Source organism: Haliotis asinina, chromosome 4 (assembly GCF_037392515.1).
Source record: "Haliotis asinina isolate JCU_RB_2024 chromosome 4, JCU_Hal_asi_v2, whole genome shotgun sequence".
NCBI classification, from domain to species: domain Eukaryota; kingdom Metazoa; phylum Mollusca; class Gastropoda; order Lepetellida; family Haliotidae; genus Haliotis; species Haliotis asinina.
In genome coordinates this window covers 82,404,749-82,420,647 of record NC_090283.1, presented here as the reverse complement: position 1 = coordinate 82,420,647, position 15,899 = coordinate 82,404,749, and the positions used below count along the sequence as shown (strand labels likewise).

The 15,899-nt window shown below is 43.0% G+C and overlaps 1 protein-coding gene across 2 annotated transcripts in view; it reads right to left on the bottom strand.

Annotated features, from left to right (window-relative positions):
- Positions 1-232: 232 nt before the first annotated feature.
- Positions 233-15,899, bottom strand: part of LOC137281993 (uncharacterized) — a 77,112-nt gene continuing 61,445 nt past the window's right edge. For both annotated transcript variants that reach the window (XM_067813749.1, XM_067813750.1), the window contains exons 26-31: positions 15,282-15,671; positions 9,178-9,296; positions 6,522-6,656; positions 6,087-6,400; positions 4,114-4,275; positions 233-1,985 (exon numbers count right to left, since the gene is read on the bottom strand). In XM_067813749.1, coding sequence (XP_067669850.1) covers positions 1,919-1,985; positions 4,114-4,275; positions 6,087-6,400; positions 6,522-6,656; positions 9,178-9,296; positions 15,282-15,671 — 1,187 coding nt within the window. In that variant the 3' untranslated portion in view covers positions 233-1,918. The remainder of the gene's footprint in view (positions 1,986-4,113; positions 4,276-6,086; positions 6,401-6,521; positions 6,657-9,177; positions 9,297-15,281; positions 15,672-15,899) is intronic.

The following is a 15,899-nucleotide window of genomic DNA, read 5'->3' as shown; positions in this document are numbered from 1 at the left end:
AGACTAGAAGACAATGTAGATTATCTCTAGTGTGATAAGAGAGACTAGAAGCCCATGCAGATTATCTCTGTGTGATCAGGGAGGTGCTGTAGATCATCCCAGGTGTGATGAAGCGTGCGACGTCCTCAGATTAGAACACTGTAATTTTTGTGACACTACAGACACATGTACTCAACCCATTCCATGGCTCAGTACAGCTTACATTACCACACAAGGGCACTGGCTGTTATTCTGTAATTTGATTCACATTTATTCACTTTAGACAGAGCAATAACATAAAACATACTTGAACAGACAACAATGAGAGGGTAGATAATAATTCAGAATTAGTTGAAAGAAAACCTTTTAAAACAATCTAATTTGAAGATTACTCCAGTACAAGTGAAGTAGTCATGGAACACAGAAAGATATCAGATTCATGGTGCAGTGAATTCAGGGTGTTTGGATGATTTACTTCACATCAAGCAAACATATCCTACCCAGTATCTCACGTTCCTGACACAACATGGCGTCTCATCTTTCAGTCAGAGACACCTGTCCAATGTCTCACATTCCTGATACAACATGGAGTCCCATCCTTCTGTCAGAAACATCTGCCTAGTGTTCCACATTCCTGACACAACATGGCGTACCACCCATCTGTCAGAAGCATCTGCCTTGTTATTGTCTCCTTCCCTCAACATCCTAGTCACATTACTGAGCTGGGCACCTGTACTCACGAGGATGTTGTGTAACAGTTGGATTTGCTGTACATGACGAACATGCTTTAACTATGACGACAATAAGAACTTCATGAAGACAACAAGATGTAAGAATACAACATGACACCAACACATACATTAAAAATGGTGGCACTATTTAAATCCAGATATTTCCACCAATAAAGTTCAGATCCATTATATATATGAATATACCCACACGGGTCCATGCAGCAAGACTCTGATATATACAGATATACCCCCAACCCACCACGGGTCCATGCAGCAAGACTCTGATATATACAGATATACCCCCAACCCACCACGGGTCCATGCAGCAGGACTCTGATATATACAGATATACCACTAACCCACCACAGGTCCATGCAGCAGGACTCAATGATATACATAGCACAGGATAGAGGAGAACATTGTAACCAGACTGCACGTATACACAAGTATCCCATCCAGCCAGCCATCCATCCAGCCAGCCATCCAGCCGAACAACAGCTCACAATATACATATATGTATACAAATCCATCAGACATCCTGAGCAGAACAGCCAGACCAAACGTATGACACAGGGAAACCCACCCACATGTCCACTCATGGACAGCGAGACTACATGCTATACAAGGATATACCACAAACCCACCATGGGTCTCCACACTTGCTGGAGTCATGTTAAACTGTATGGCATAAATGAGCAGAACTGGAGATTACAGTTGTAATCACAACAATAGGCGCATGTACAGTGCGCCTTGTGTACATGGCACGAGAAATAGCACAGGGAAATCATGTTGAACTGAACGAAGGAGCTGCTAGTCAAGGTGATCAGAGTTGTCTCCCTTGCAGTGTACGGCAGCTGGTCCATCTTGAGCAGCAAGGCAAGAAACAATCAGTGGAACCTCCCTTGGGAGCACCCATACACACAACATCTCAGGAATATCTGCCATCCTTTCCTAATTCTCTTTCTGTGCACCAGTATGTTCAGTTCCAATGTCTGCAGGCCCTGAAGTTGGTCACTGTCAAGAGTGCCGACTGGCTGTGACACTGACAATAGCATGCTGGGAATGTCACAATACTCATGTACTGTGTTCCAGCAAGAAACAGACTGTCAGTCGCAACCATCTTCACCTAACATCAGAAGGAGAGCAGTAGTCATCACAGACAGCTGAATCAGATCTAGACGTGTATTTGTTGAGTCGATAGATGTACTTCAGCCATCCCGGATGGTTTGTTCTTCTGTTGTTTCAAATATGATCCTTAACCTCACAAATCCAGATCTGAAACACAAACATCCAGAGTTGGGCAGTCAGCAACATTTGTTCTAGGTAAGAATGATATTGAGATAAACTACACACACAACAAAATCTACTCTGCATATCTACCTTCAAGGCTCAGTTTAAAAGATGTTAAGCTACTTGCAACAGGCGCAACATAAGATACAAATCTTGTTGCATCAACCAAATTCCAGTTGCACTAACTTTATTGCAACATGTCCTGAAAGAAATATGTTGCATTATTTATCAGTCTCATCATGCAACCAATCTTTGTTTTCGTTCCAATCCTCTCTAAATTTGTAACTCTTCATAATTTAAGCATTACTTGTTGCTGGATTTGTCTCTGATTTACTTCCCAATTCATTATCTGAAGTTTCATCATCTCCCCTTGAAATGCCACACTTATCGGCAAGTGAAAATTGTCAGTGGAATCACATTTCTCAGCTTATAACTTTTGTGTACCACTTTTGTCAGCTACTTCACCTGATATCTTCAGGAAAAATGTTTTAATGCTTGCCTGATGGTTTGGATAATTAAAGTTTGACAGAAGGCATAGCTGTGTTAAAACGAAGGTTTCAGTGGACATAAACACATTTTCTAGACACAGTACCATGAAACTGTAGCGGCCACAAAATTTCCGAGTCCCGTGCTGGGATTCGAACGACGGACCCTCTGATCCGAAGTCGGACGCCTTGTCCACATGACCAAAGAGGTTGACCCCGTCAGCAAGCTGACAAGGTAAGGATGTCATCTGTGGGATGACTCCACGCCCTGCTACATACTCCCCCGTCAACAGAAGGCACGTCCCGGGCCGCATAGTTGGGTACTGAGGCTTATTTTGTTCAAATATGATATGAACGTGCTCAGCCCCACGTTGGGCGCCAATGTAGCGACCACAAAATTTCCGAGTCCCGTGCTGGGATTCGAACGACGGACCCTCTGATCCGAAGTCGGACGCCTTGTCCACATGACCAAAGAGGTTAACCCCGTCAGCAAGCTGACAAGGTAAGGATGTCATCTGTGGGATGACTCCACGCCCTGCTACAAAACCATAGCAACACAGCCCTTATAGCTAATATCTGTTTACAAGTGTTGTCATACAGATTTACAAAACATTTCGGTCCCATGACTATTCAACATTTAGAAGAAAAGGAAGCTGACATAATTATGCTTCTAATCTTAGATCTATCGTTAATCTATTTCTCAAACATTGTCATGAACCTGGGGCAAGTAAGACTAATAACTACGTTGCACTGGGTAATATCGGGATGCACAGTGCAAGAAACAAAACACTAAATGAAGCCCTGTCTTTGTATACAGCTTCACCAGATAATGAGAATCATAATATATGAAGATGTCATGTAATTACTGTTCAAATAACCTTCTAATGAAGTTTCACAGAACCAAACTAAATATCTTAACTGGCCTTCTGATATAGATACATCACTGCAGCTAGCACCTCTTTAACTCTGCATGACGGTCAATACTGTGACTGCTCACACTAGCTTACCTTCCCATCAAGATCCACTACATCACCACTAAAGCCTCCTCAGCTTACCTTCCCATCAAGATCCACTACATCACCACTAATGTCTCCTCGGCTTACCTTCCCATCAAGATCCACTACATCACCACTAATGCCTCCTCAGCTTACCTTCCCATCAAGATCCACTACATCACCACTAATGCCTCCTCGGCTTACCTTCCCATCAAGATCCACTACATCACCACTAATGCCTCCTCAGCTTACCTTCCCATCAAGATCCACTACATCACCACTAATGCCTCCTCAGCTTACCTTCCCATCAAGATCCACTACATCACCACTAATGCCTCCTCAGCTTACCTTCCCATCAAGATCCACTACATCACCACTAATGCCTCCTCGGCTTACCTTCCCATCAAGATCCACTACATCACCACTAACGCCTCCTCAGCTTACCTTCCCATCAAGATCCACTACATCACCACTAATGCCTCCTCAGCTTACCTTCTAATGAAGATCCACACCATTGCCACTACGCCTCTTGAACTCACCTTCTGATGAAGTTCAACAACATCGCCAGGAACCTCTTGAACCCCACATCTGATAAAGATCAACATCATTGCTACTTGCACCTCCTCGGCTTACCTTCTGATAAAGATCCAGAGAACTGCCCCAAACAATTCTTTGAGGACAACAATGGACATGAAGACAGCAACAGTCTGACAAGTGTTGATAATGATCTGCCTCATTCCCCCAAGGATGGTCTTCAGCTGCTGGTCAGCAATATCATCCTCGGTGCTTGGTGGCCTGAAACACAGATATGGTAATGCCAAAACTTCTAGTCCTTACTGATCTAGTCCTCGTCTTACTGATCCAGTCCTTGTCTTACTGATCCAGTCCTCGTCTTACTGATCCAGTCCTTGTCTTACTGACCTGGTCCTTGTCCTTGTCTTACTGATCAAATACCTAGACCTTGTCTTACTGATCTAGTCTTTGTCCTTGTCTTACTGATCCAGTCCTTGTCTTTCTGATTTAGACCTTGTCTTACTGATCTAATCCTTGTCTTACTGATCTAGTCCTTGTCTTACTTTAGACCTTCTGTTACTGATCTAGTCCTTGTCTTACTGATCTAGTCCTTGTCGTACTGATCGAGTCCTTGTCTTACTGATCCAGGCCTTGTCTTACTTTAGACCTTCTGTTACTGATCTAGTCCTTGTCTTACTGATCTAGTCCTTGTCGTACTGATCTAGTCCTTGTCTTACTTTAGACCTTCTGTTACTGATCTAGTCCTTGTCTTACTGATCTAGTCCTTGTCGTACTGATCTATTCCTTGTCTTACTGATCTAGGCCTTGTCTTACTGATCTAGTCCTTGTCTTACTGATCCAGTCCTTGTCTTACTGATCTAGTCCTTGTCTTACTGACCTAGTCCTTGCCCTTGTCTTACTGATCAAATAACTAGACCTTGTCTTACTGATCTAGTCCTTGTCTTACTGATCTAGTCCTTGTCGTACTGATCGAGTCCTTGTCTTACTGATCCAGGCCTTGTCTTACTGATCTAGTCCTTGTCTTACTGATGCAGTCCTTGTCTTACTGATCTAGGCCTCGTCTTACTGATCGAGTCCTTGTCTTACTGATCTAGTCCTTGTCTTACTGATCTAGTCCTTGTCTTACTGACCTAGTCCTTGTCCTTGTCTTACTGATCAAATACCTAGACCTTGTCTTACTGATCTAGTCTTTGTCCTTGTCTTACTGATCCAGTCCTTGTCTTTCTGATTTAGACCTTGTCTTACTGATCTAGTCCTTGTCTTACTGATCTAGTCCTTGTCTTACTTTAGACCTTCTGTTACTGATCTAGTCCTTGTCTTACTGATCTAGTCCTTGTCGTACTGATCCAGTCCTTGTCTTACTGATTTAGACCTTGTCTTACTGATCTAGTCTTTGTCTAACTGATCTAGTCCTTGTCTTACTGATCTAGTCCTTGTCTTACTGATCTAGTCCTTGTCCTTGTCTTACTGATCAAATACCTAGTCCTTGTCTTACTGATCTAGTCCTTTGCCTTACTGATCAAATACCTAGTCCTTGTCTTACTGATCTAGTCCTTTGCCTTACTGATCAAATACCTAGTCCTTGTCTTACTGATCTAGTCCTTGTCGTACTGATCTAGTCCTTGTCTTACTGATTTAGACCTTGACTTACTGATCTAGTCCTTGTCTTACTGATCAAATACCTAGTCCTTGTCTTACTGATCCAGTCCTTGTCTAACTGATCTAGTTCCTAGACCTTGTCTAACTGATCTAGTCAATAGTCCTTGTCTTACTTGTCTAGTCCTTCTCTTAGTGATCTAGTCAATAGACCCTATCATACTGACCTTGTCTGGCCTTGACTTACTGATCTAGTCCTTAGCATGCACATCTACTTCATGTCTTACTGATCCAGTCCCTACCCCTTGATGTAATAATCTAGACCCTAGTGTTTGTCTCACTGATCTGGTCCCTAGTCCTTGTCCTACTGATGTAGTCCCTAGAGCTAGCCTTACTGATCTATTCCTTGGTGCTTGCGTTACTGATATAGTCCTTACCTTATTGATGAATCATTACTGAATAACACAGATTAATACCTGAAGTAGAAGTTGGGCCACACAGGAGCAAAGCGACAGCCTGGTGTGGAGATCCGGTAGGTGTGGATGGTGTCCTCACTGGTGGAACAGTTCACGTTCATTCCAAGATGGATCAGGTAGCGACAGTATGTCTCATTGTGCACCGACCTCATGGCCTCCAGCTCTTGTCGGTGCACCTCAAGGATGCGTTGGTGGCGCTCAATGTATGCAACCATCCAGCTCTGGTAAGAAGGATACTCGACGCTGTTGATCTGTTCCGCATGAGAGAGGATCCGGCTGTTGATCATTTCCTGTTGCAGGCCCAGGTACTTGTTCTGAGAACAATGAAACACAAGGAACCTTCAAAGAGCAGGAACTGGAAAGGCAGAACGGAAGAAACATTTGAATTAAAACTCTTCACATGACAAAGACACCGGGGCAGTTTGGTACACTTACCATATCATAGTGTAGTCCAAAACTCTTGAGCATATCCTGTGTGAAGATCTTGTCTGAGATGCATAGAGTTGTGTAGATGATGACACAAAGGACAACAGTCACTGCCGCCTTTGGAATGAACAGAGTTGACACAACCTGAAGCAACAGCATATTACTCTGTGATAATCTCATTTAAAAAGTGTTTACCTCTAATATGGCAATGTCCTCAACTGCTGAAGAAGAAAGAAATATTTACTTTATAGATTTGGTCATACGCAAGATGCCTGAAATCACTGTTATCTGCACAATCACTTAATGCAGGCTGTTGGCAAAAATTGAAGACATTGGGTGCATTGGATGTTGAGATTATGCTTACATGAGTTTGTGAAGTGCTGTGTTTACCTTGAAGATTAATTCAAGGTCACCCAAATCAACTGGTGTCTGCATAATTCCCCAGTATAGGCTGTCACTAAACTTCAAGACATTTGTTACAAATGTTCATGTGATATGGTTAATTTGCTGTGGTGACCCTGAAGATAAGGTCAAGGTCACCAAAATCTGCATATATACTCAGTGTAGGCTGTCATCAAATTAGAAGACATTCGGTACGAAAGTTCATGAGATATTGGGTTAACAAGAATCAGGACACATGAGGATAATCCTACAATCACCTTCAATCCTACAATCCAGGATAGAACCACCAGTCACCTACAATTCAGGATAATATCACCAACAAGGCAACAATCCAGGATAATATCACCAGTCACCTACAGTCCAGGATAATATCACCAGTCACCTACAGTCAAGGATAATATCACCAGTCACCTACAGTCCAGGATAATATCACCAGTCACCTACAGTCAAGGATAATATCATCAGCAATGTTACAATCCAGGATAATATCACCAGTCACCTACAGTCCTGGATAATATCATCAGCAATGTTACAATCCAGGATAATATCACCAGTCACCTACAGTCCAGGATAATATCATCAGCAATGCTACAATCCAGGAAAATATCACCAGTCACTTACAGTCCAGGATAATATCATCAGCAATGTTACAATCCAGGATAATATCACCAGTCACCTACAGTCCAGGATAATATCATCAGCAATGCTACAATCCAGGAAAATATCACCAGTCACCTACAGTCAAGGATAATATCATCAGCAATGTTACAATCCAGGTTAATATCACCAGTCACCTACAGTCCAGGATAATATCATCAGCAATGTTACAATGCAGGATAACATCACCAGTAATGGTACAATCCAGGATAATATCACCAGTCACCTACAGTCCAGGATAATATCACCAGTCACCTGCAGTACAGGATAGTATCACCAGTAATGGTACAATCCATGATAATATCGGCAGTAATGTTACAATCCAGGATAATATCACCAGCAATGCTACAATCCAGGATAATATCACAAGTAACGTTACAATCCAGGATAATATCACCAGTCACCTACAATACGGGTTAAAATCAAAAGTAATCTACAGTCCAGGATAATATCACCAGCAATGCTACAATCCAGGATAATCTCGGCAGTAATGTTACAATCCAGGACAATATCACCAGTCACCTACAATACGGGTTAAAATCAAAAGTAATCTACAGTCCAGGATAATATCACCAGGAATACTACAATCCAGGATAATATCACCAGCAATGCTACAATCCAGGATAATATCACCAGTCACCTACAATACGGGTTAAAATCAAAAGTAATCTACAGTCCAGGATAATATCACCAGCAATACTACAATCCAGGATAATATCACCAGTCACCTACAATACGGGTTAAAATCAAAAGTAATCTATAGTCCAGGATAATATCACCAGGAATACTACAATCCAGGATAATATCACCAGCAATGCTACAATCCAGGATAATATCGGCAGTAATGTTACAATCCAGGATAATATCACCAGTCACCTACAGTCAAGGATAATATCATCAGCAATGTTACAATCCAGGATAATATCACCAGCAATGCTACAATCCAGGATAATATCACAAGTAACGTTACAATCCAGGATAATATCACCAGTCACCTACAATACGGGTTAAAATCAAAAGTAATCTACAGTCCAGGATAATATCACCAGCAATGCTACAATCCAGGACAATATCGGCAGTAATGTTACAATCCAGGATAATATCACCAGTCACCTACAATACGGGTTAAAATCAAAAGTAATCTACAGTCCAGGATAATATCACCAGCAATGCTACAATCCAGGATAATATCACCAGTCACCTACAATACGGGTTAAAATCAAAAGTAATCTACAGTCCAGGATAATATCACCAGGAATACTACAATCCAGGATAATATCACCAGCAATGCTACAATCCAGGATAATATCATCAGTCACCTACAATACGGGTTAAAATCAAAAGTAATCTACAGTCCAGGATAATATCACCAGGAATACTACAATCCATGATAATATCACCAGCAATACTACAATCCAGGATAACATTCCCAGTTACCTTTATTCCAGTGGCAAGATTTTCGAAGCTCTTTAAGTGCCAAGATAGTCGTAAATGCCATACATTAACATTAACATACGACTAACTTAGCACTAAGAAAGCTTTGAAAATATAGGCCTAGAATAATATGACCATCAATCCTACAAACCATGGATATTAACACACCTACCTGGATGAAGAACTTCTTTCCAGCAATTGCAGCACGGGATAAGTAGGTCTCAGTGTTTCTGACACCAACTTGGTCCTTGCCGTCCTCCTGGAAAACATCGTCCTCCATGTCCTCCTCCCCTGACAACAGAATGTCCCCATGATAGTGTCCTTGATGAAAGTGACCTCATTGCAAGTGACATATCTCAAGTGTCATTACGAGTGTACTCACAGTGGTCATTTGCAGGAGTCATGTCCATATGACTTCCCATCTACTTCCTATTACCATGTATGTCATGTGTGTGTCTAAAAAGGTGTTATCCCAAATATAACATAGGTTACATTGGACCACTTTCTAAATTTTGTGTCCACATAAGTAGTATAGACATTGATGGTTTTGGATCACAACCTTGTCAAGGCCCTACTTTTAAGAATTGGGCCCTTGAGACAGACCTTCTCCAAAATCATCACTGTCTATACTACGACTGATGTGCATTCAAAATTTGGTTAAAATCGACCGAATAGAGATGTGGACTTCGAAGTAAGCATGGGGTCCATTGGAAAAGGCTAAAATGTCCAACATTTTGTCATAATTAGGTCTTAATTAATCTAATGACATCATCAAGAGTGTTCCAAATACCGTTTTGCAATAGCATAAACATCTGCTGAGATGCATGCAAAATTTCACAAAAATTGGTCGAATAGTTTAGGAACTGATCACTTTTTAGTGAGCATGTGGTCAGTCTAGAAAAAAAGCTAATAATCCATCGTATCATTGTATTTGTTACATTAGTGAGGCGATAGGTCATTTCAACTGAACGAAATGCAGCTCTCGGTATCTCTCGGGTCGATTTGTCAATGTCATGTTGGGACATGCTTGAAGGTGAATGATGACCCTGGGATCACCTCGCTACATTGTGTTGATCTCTATGAAGTGACGTATCGTGAATCTTCTTCAATAATAATTTGCTTGGTGCATGCTTGTTTCGTCAACCCAATGCAATTCTGGTAGACATTGTACGCATGATGAATTTTAAAGGTGGTGTCTCTTTCACTGTTATGAGGGTGGAGCAGCCCCATACACTGTAGATGATTGGTAAATGTTTATGTTGGACATGTTGAAAGGGTTCACTCATGCGGGTACCATATGGTTCAACCATTTGATTCAAATGGACATGTGGGCACTCGCTGGATGCGGGTGCAAATGCGATCCAACATCCTGAATGAAGGGACAACTTGCGACATGCAGAAACAGTTCGGGCTAATGCTGAGCATGCCATCACGGCCAATCTGCTGAATGCCATGGAATGCTATCAAACCATGCTGGAAAACGCCCCGTCGAAAGTTCCGAATGGGACTGATTTGAGATTGAAGGGCTTCTCAGTTGGTGGAAGCAGCTTCCATTCAACCTGACTTTTCCTCGTGCAATTTGATGGTGACGTCTGCTGATCACGTTGTTGTCTGCTTGTTCGAGTTTTGTTTTCTCATATGCAATGTGGTAGTGGAGCGTATCTCTCTTAAATGGGTCGTAATAATCGTCAAAATCATCCATTGAAATATCAACCATTTTTGTATTAAACAAATATGTTTGATGTGTATCATAACATACCAATGCCGCAATATGGACACAAGCTTGATCCTTACCGAAGATTGAGGGAACTTCGACACTCAAAAAAGTGCACCAGTTAGTGATCGTCATCAACAATCTGATCAAAATTGATCAAAACCAAATGTTGCTCATTCAGTTTCCCAACCTGGGTGAGAATGAAGTTATCCCCCCCGGCACGGTTCAACTAGCATTCAACATTGCCAGTACTTCTGATAACGACAAGTCGCACGGAACCTTGGTCGCGCCATCATCAAGAAAACCACCATCAAAATCAGCGGGAACGAGGTACAGAGCATCGATGAGAGTGACACGTTTTACTGCTACAAAGATCTCTGGAGAATGGAGAAAGAATGCTCAGACAACACATACCAGGGTATTGACAATAATATAGCAACTTGGCTGAGTGTGGAGTATTTTTTGGCCAGATCAGCTCGGCACGATCAATGTGGCCAAATGTGCCGTTGTCGAGACATAAGGGAACTGGTTGTGCATACCGCTTGACTTCAAAATGCTTGAGGGACATGTGCCATTTAATCAGGCCATGCTGGGCTACAGGCTGGAGTATGATCTCACGTTTAACGACTACAGCAAAGTTGTTTGCAGCCTGAATGGCAATGCCAGTAGCTACACTGTCAACATCTCACTGGAGCTCGACATGGTCACGAGTTCAGAGTACCTGACCATTGTGGGCATGCCCAACCAGCAGTTCAGCCAAGGTATGAGGGGTCACCAGCAGCGGGACGAGATCAAGATAACTGTTGGTGATGAAACACATGCTAAAATCCAATGGACAGAGAGACGAGGCGTCAACTATATCCCCCCCCCCCCATTACATGCTAGGAGGATAATGATGACGGATGATAATACAAAAAAAAGCAACAACATTGCTGCTGCAAGCACCACCTGTGAAAAAGCAATTAGAATTAAACCCTCACATCATGCCATGAAAAACACACATGATGTCAACAACCGACAGAAAAGCGTTCATCAACGATGCGTATCACATCACAGTGGTCAGTTTGCTGGCCAACGCATGATGTAGGCATGCTTGTGTTTGACTTGGGACTGGTGACAGCCACCAAAGACATGTGGTCGAAGTGGAAGCTGAAAGGGAAAAGCAGCCATGGAGAAACTGCAGGTCACACAAGTATTCTGAAAAATGTGTTCGCAGAATCGATTTCATCAACACCCAACATGTGCACAAAACCCACAAGAACGTTGATGATGTCATGCGAGAATACTACCGTCTCACCTACAAACGACTCAAACCTTTTGGCGACACACCCACCTGAGGAATGCTTAGCTACTCTAACTGCTTGAAGAACACAAACCACTGGTACTGGGATTTGTGCTGACAAGCACGGTGTAGGCATCAAGAATACAACAAAACCCTGGAATGCTACATGCACATGGGCTTGTGTTGGGCCATGGAGATGATTGACATAGTCTACCTGGAAGTAGCCAAGTATGAACCTTTCAAAGGTCGTATCTTGACTACAAGAACATCCATGCAATAACCAACGTCAAAACTAAAGGTGACCATTGCATGAGGGTGGCGATTTGATCCATGCTATTTCCGGCTAATACAAATTCAAACAAACTTTCCAGTTATACAGAGAACGACAGGCTCAACTGGCATGGCATAACCAAATACACCCCCATCTCCCAGATCACAAAAATCGAAAAGCAAACAAGCACATCGCCATCGGTATGTTCGGAGATGAATGGAAAGCAACAATCATGCACAGGATCAACTTTCTGAAGGATGATGAATGACGCAAGGTGATTAATATATTTGTGATCCAGTGAGGCAACAAGTATCATTACTCATGGATCGAACATTTCAGCAGACTGTTGTACGACCAAACAAACAACACCAGAAAGAAATGCTTTTGCGAAGGGTGCCGGTATGATTTTATGCATGCCGACCTGCTGCAATCATAACAGGAGGATTGTCAAGGTGTGGGACAAACAGTTGTCCAAATTGTCATGCCCAATGATGACATCTTGAAATTTGCCAACCATAAACATCAGATGTTCATACCTTATGTCATCTATGCCAGCCCCGAAGCCTTTATAAAAAATTTCGACAACGGCGCTCTGTACCTAGTCAAAAGTTTCACATACAAAATGTGACAGGATGAAGCCTGAGGGTTTGGCCATGTGGGCAACTAAGCCCTGAATGGTGATGTCATGAGAGATCACTGTCACATCACTGGTGAGTCCAGAGGCGCCACTTACAACATCTGTAACCTAAAGCTTCAGTATTCAGTTCCTGATGTTTCTAGACGGTCTCGTGAAAGCCAGCCACTCAAATGCCTCCTGCATCACCAACCGAAGTCGAGCCGCGACGTTTGCTGATGAGGAATGGCATCTACCCTTATGAATACATGGACAGCTGGTCCAAGTTTGACAATACAGGACTGCCTCCCATCGATCACTTTCGCAGCACCTTGACCGACTTGTCCAGTAACCTGGATGATTACACGCACGCAATCAACATGTGGGAGAGGGCTGCAAGACTCTGGGTGACTACCACGACCTGTACATGAAAACGGATGTGCTGTTGTTGACTGATGTGTTCGGAATATTCAGAAAAAACATGATCGCAACCTGTATGGCCTGGATCCTGTGTGGTATTTCTCATGTCCCAGTCTCTCTTCGGACACCGTGTTGAAAAAGAGGGGCGTGGAGTTGAAACTGCGGAAGGATAACGACATGCACCGCCAAGAAAGGTTTGTGAGGTGGGATTTCCATGGCCTCCATACGCTACGCCAAAGCAAGAACATGAAAGGCCACAACCCCAGCAAACTGACCAAACACCTCCTCTACTTTGACGCCAATAACCTGTATGGCTGGTCCATGAGCCTGGGTTTCATATGGGGTCTCCTCACATTAGGTGATCGATATCATGAGCCTTGCGCCTAATTCAAACAAAAGCTACACATTCAAAGTGGAATTGGAACATTCAGCAGCATTGCATGACTCATACAACATTACCTGGCACCCGAACGATTGACAGTTAACCTGGACTCGATGTCCAACTACCCATGAACCCTTCTAGGAAACAGTAAGTCAACCACTGTCGAAAAACTCGTGCAGAACTTGAGGAACTAAACGAATTACATCATTCACTACCGCTACCTGCAGCTTTACCTGTCACTGGGCATGAAACTCATGAAAATCCACCATGTGCTCGAATTTGACCAAAGTCCTTCGGTGGAGCCTTACCTCCGATGGGAGTGAGTGAGTTTAGTTTTACGCCGCACTCATATCTCCGATGGATTGCCATTGATGGAGTCACCACTTGCACTTAAGGACACAAGCGCTTAACTATTAATTGAATGCACACATACATCAATGCATAATTACATTCATGGAGAAAATTTATTACAGCCTGCGCAAGTGCTGGAAGCTCATAAAAGCACCTCAGGTCTTGGAAGCCAAAGCCAAAGCCTAGCTAAAAATACGAATTGTGTTCATGGAGCCGACCTCCTGTTTCTCCCTCATGACAGGATGAGGTGCAAAACCTACAATTCTGCCCTGATCGTCGTCGACCTCACCAGTTGCTACAAGGAAGCCTAACTGCTGACGACCAAAGATTCGAATGAGGACACCAAAGCCTGAGAAAGCATCTAGACATGCAGTCCCTTGAGCTGGCCTGCCATACAGCAAGTTGATCCCAGGCACGACTTGATGGGAGTCGTGCAGCAGCTGCTGGGCACGTATGATGTCCAGGTGAGATGAGGCATAGCGGGAACTCACCGCAGCTAAGTGACAGATTCAATTACACTTTCGCTGAACGCCTGTTCTCACATCAATACTCACAGGATTTGATTGATCCTAAAAACAGAAACATGTCATGGGTCATACACTTCCCGCGAGTGGTGGATGTCCTCAACAATGAAGTCACCAGAATCATGGGCAAGAGACCCGTCGAAGCCATCAAAATGAAATCCACTGAATCGTCATTGGCGGCAGCACAATGTGATAAAACAGAGAACACATTAGAACGTTAGGTATTTATACCAGCCGGGCGAATACGAGGGAGACAGCAGAAAAACCATCTGATATGGTCTGGTATGGTCTGATGATTGTATCTCACATACAGTCCCACCGCCCACTGTGTGATGATAGTTCTTTTCACTGTTCAAGCTAACATTGTTTCAGTATGTCAAAGTGTGCAGCATGCCTTGACACCAATTGTTTGTCTGTTTCCAAAGTCCATCTGAAAGACACTCTTTAATTCTTAGTCACCAAAAAAGCCTTTTCCACTACCGACCCCATACTCACTTGAAAACTATGGGGCTGATTTTAACCAAATTTTCCATGCACATGTGTAGTAGTATAGACAGTGATGATTTGAGAGAAGGATGTGATCCAAAACCATCACTGTCCATACTACTACACATATGTCCATATGACATGTCATCAGCCACACTGCTGTAGGTTACAGAACATACAATATTACAGTCAGAATCTAAAACCGTTATTCCATTATGGTTTAAACTGCCTACCTGGGGCAGGCTTCTCCCGACAATCCACATACTCAGGGTAGCCATATAAGAGTAGTCTCCCCATGGCAATGGTCTTGGAGAAGCGATGAAGGAAGAGGAGGAAGTCAACACACAGCATCAGAGCCAGAAACACATGGAACATAGACATGAATCCAGGGGTCTCCTTGACTTCTGTATCACCCTGACCCAAGGGGCGTGAGTTCACATCACCTCTGTCTGTGCTTGACGTGCCAAAAGGGTAAAACCAGTGACTGTGTATCCTCACCTTCCGAGTGTTTGACTTGGTGGGAGAGAGATTGCGAGCAGTCCTGCCCCCCAGGGGTTGGGTGGTTGGGGTAGGGATTCCCTCAATATGTGGAATATTAGGTAGAGGAGGCGGCACAGTCATTTCTGAAAGACACGGACAGATGCGGCATAGAGTATGACATGGGTTGTAAGTGGTGGTGAGGTCCTGATCTTGTTAGAACCAGCAAAATATAACACTGGCACATTTAAACTATTCAATATTATGTATTAACCAAAGAGCAAGATACAATGATTCACAATAAAGGCTCCTAGTACAATGAAACTAAGTCTAATCTGAAGTAATCGGTCACAAATACAATATCAACTCACCAA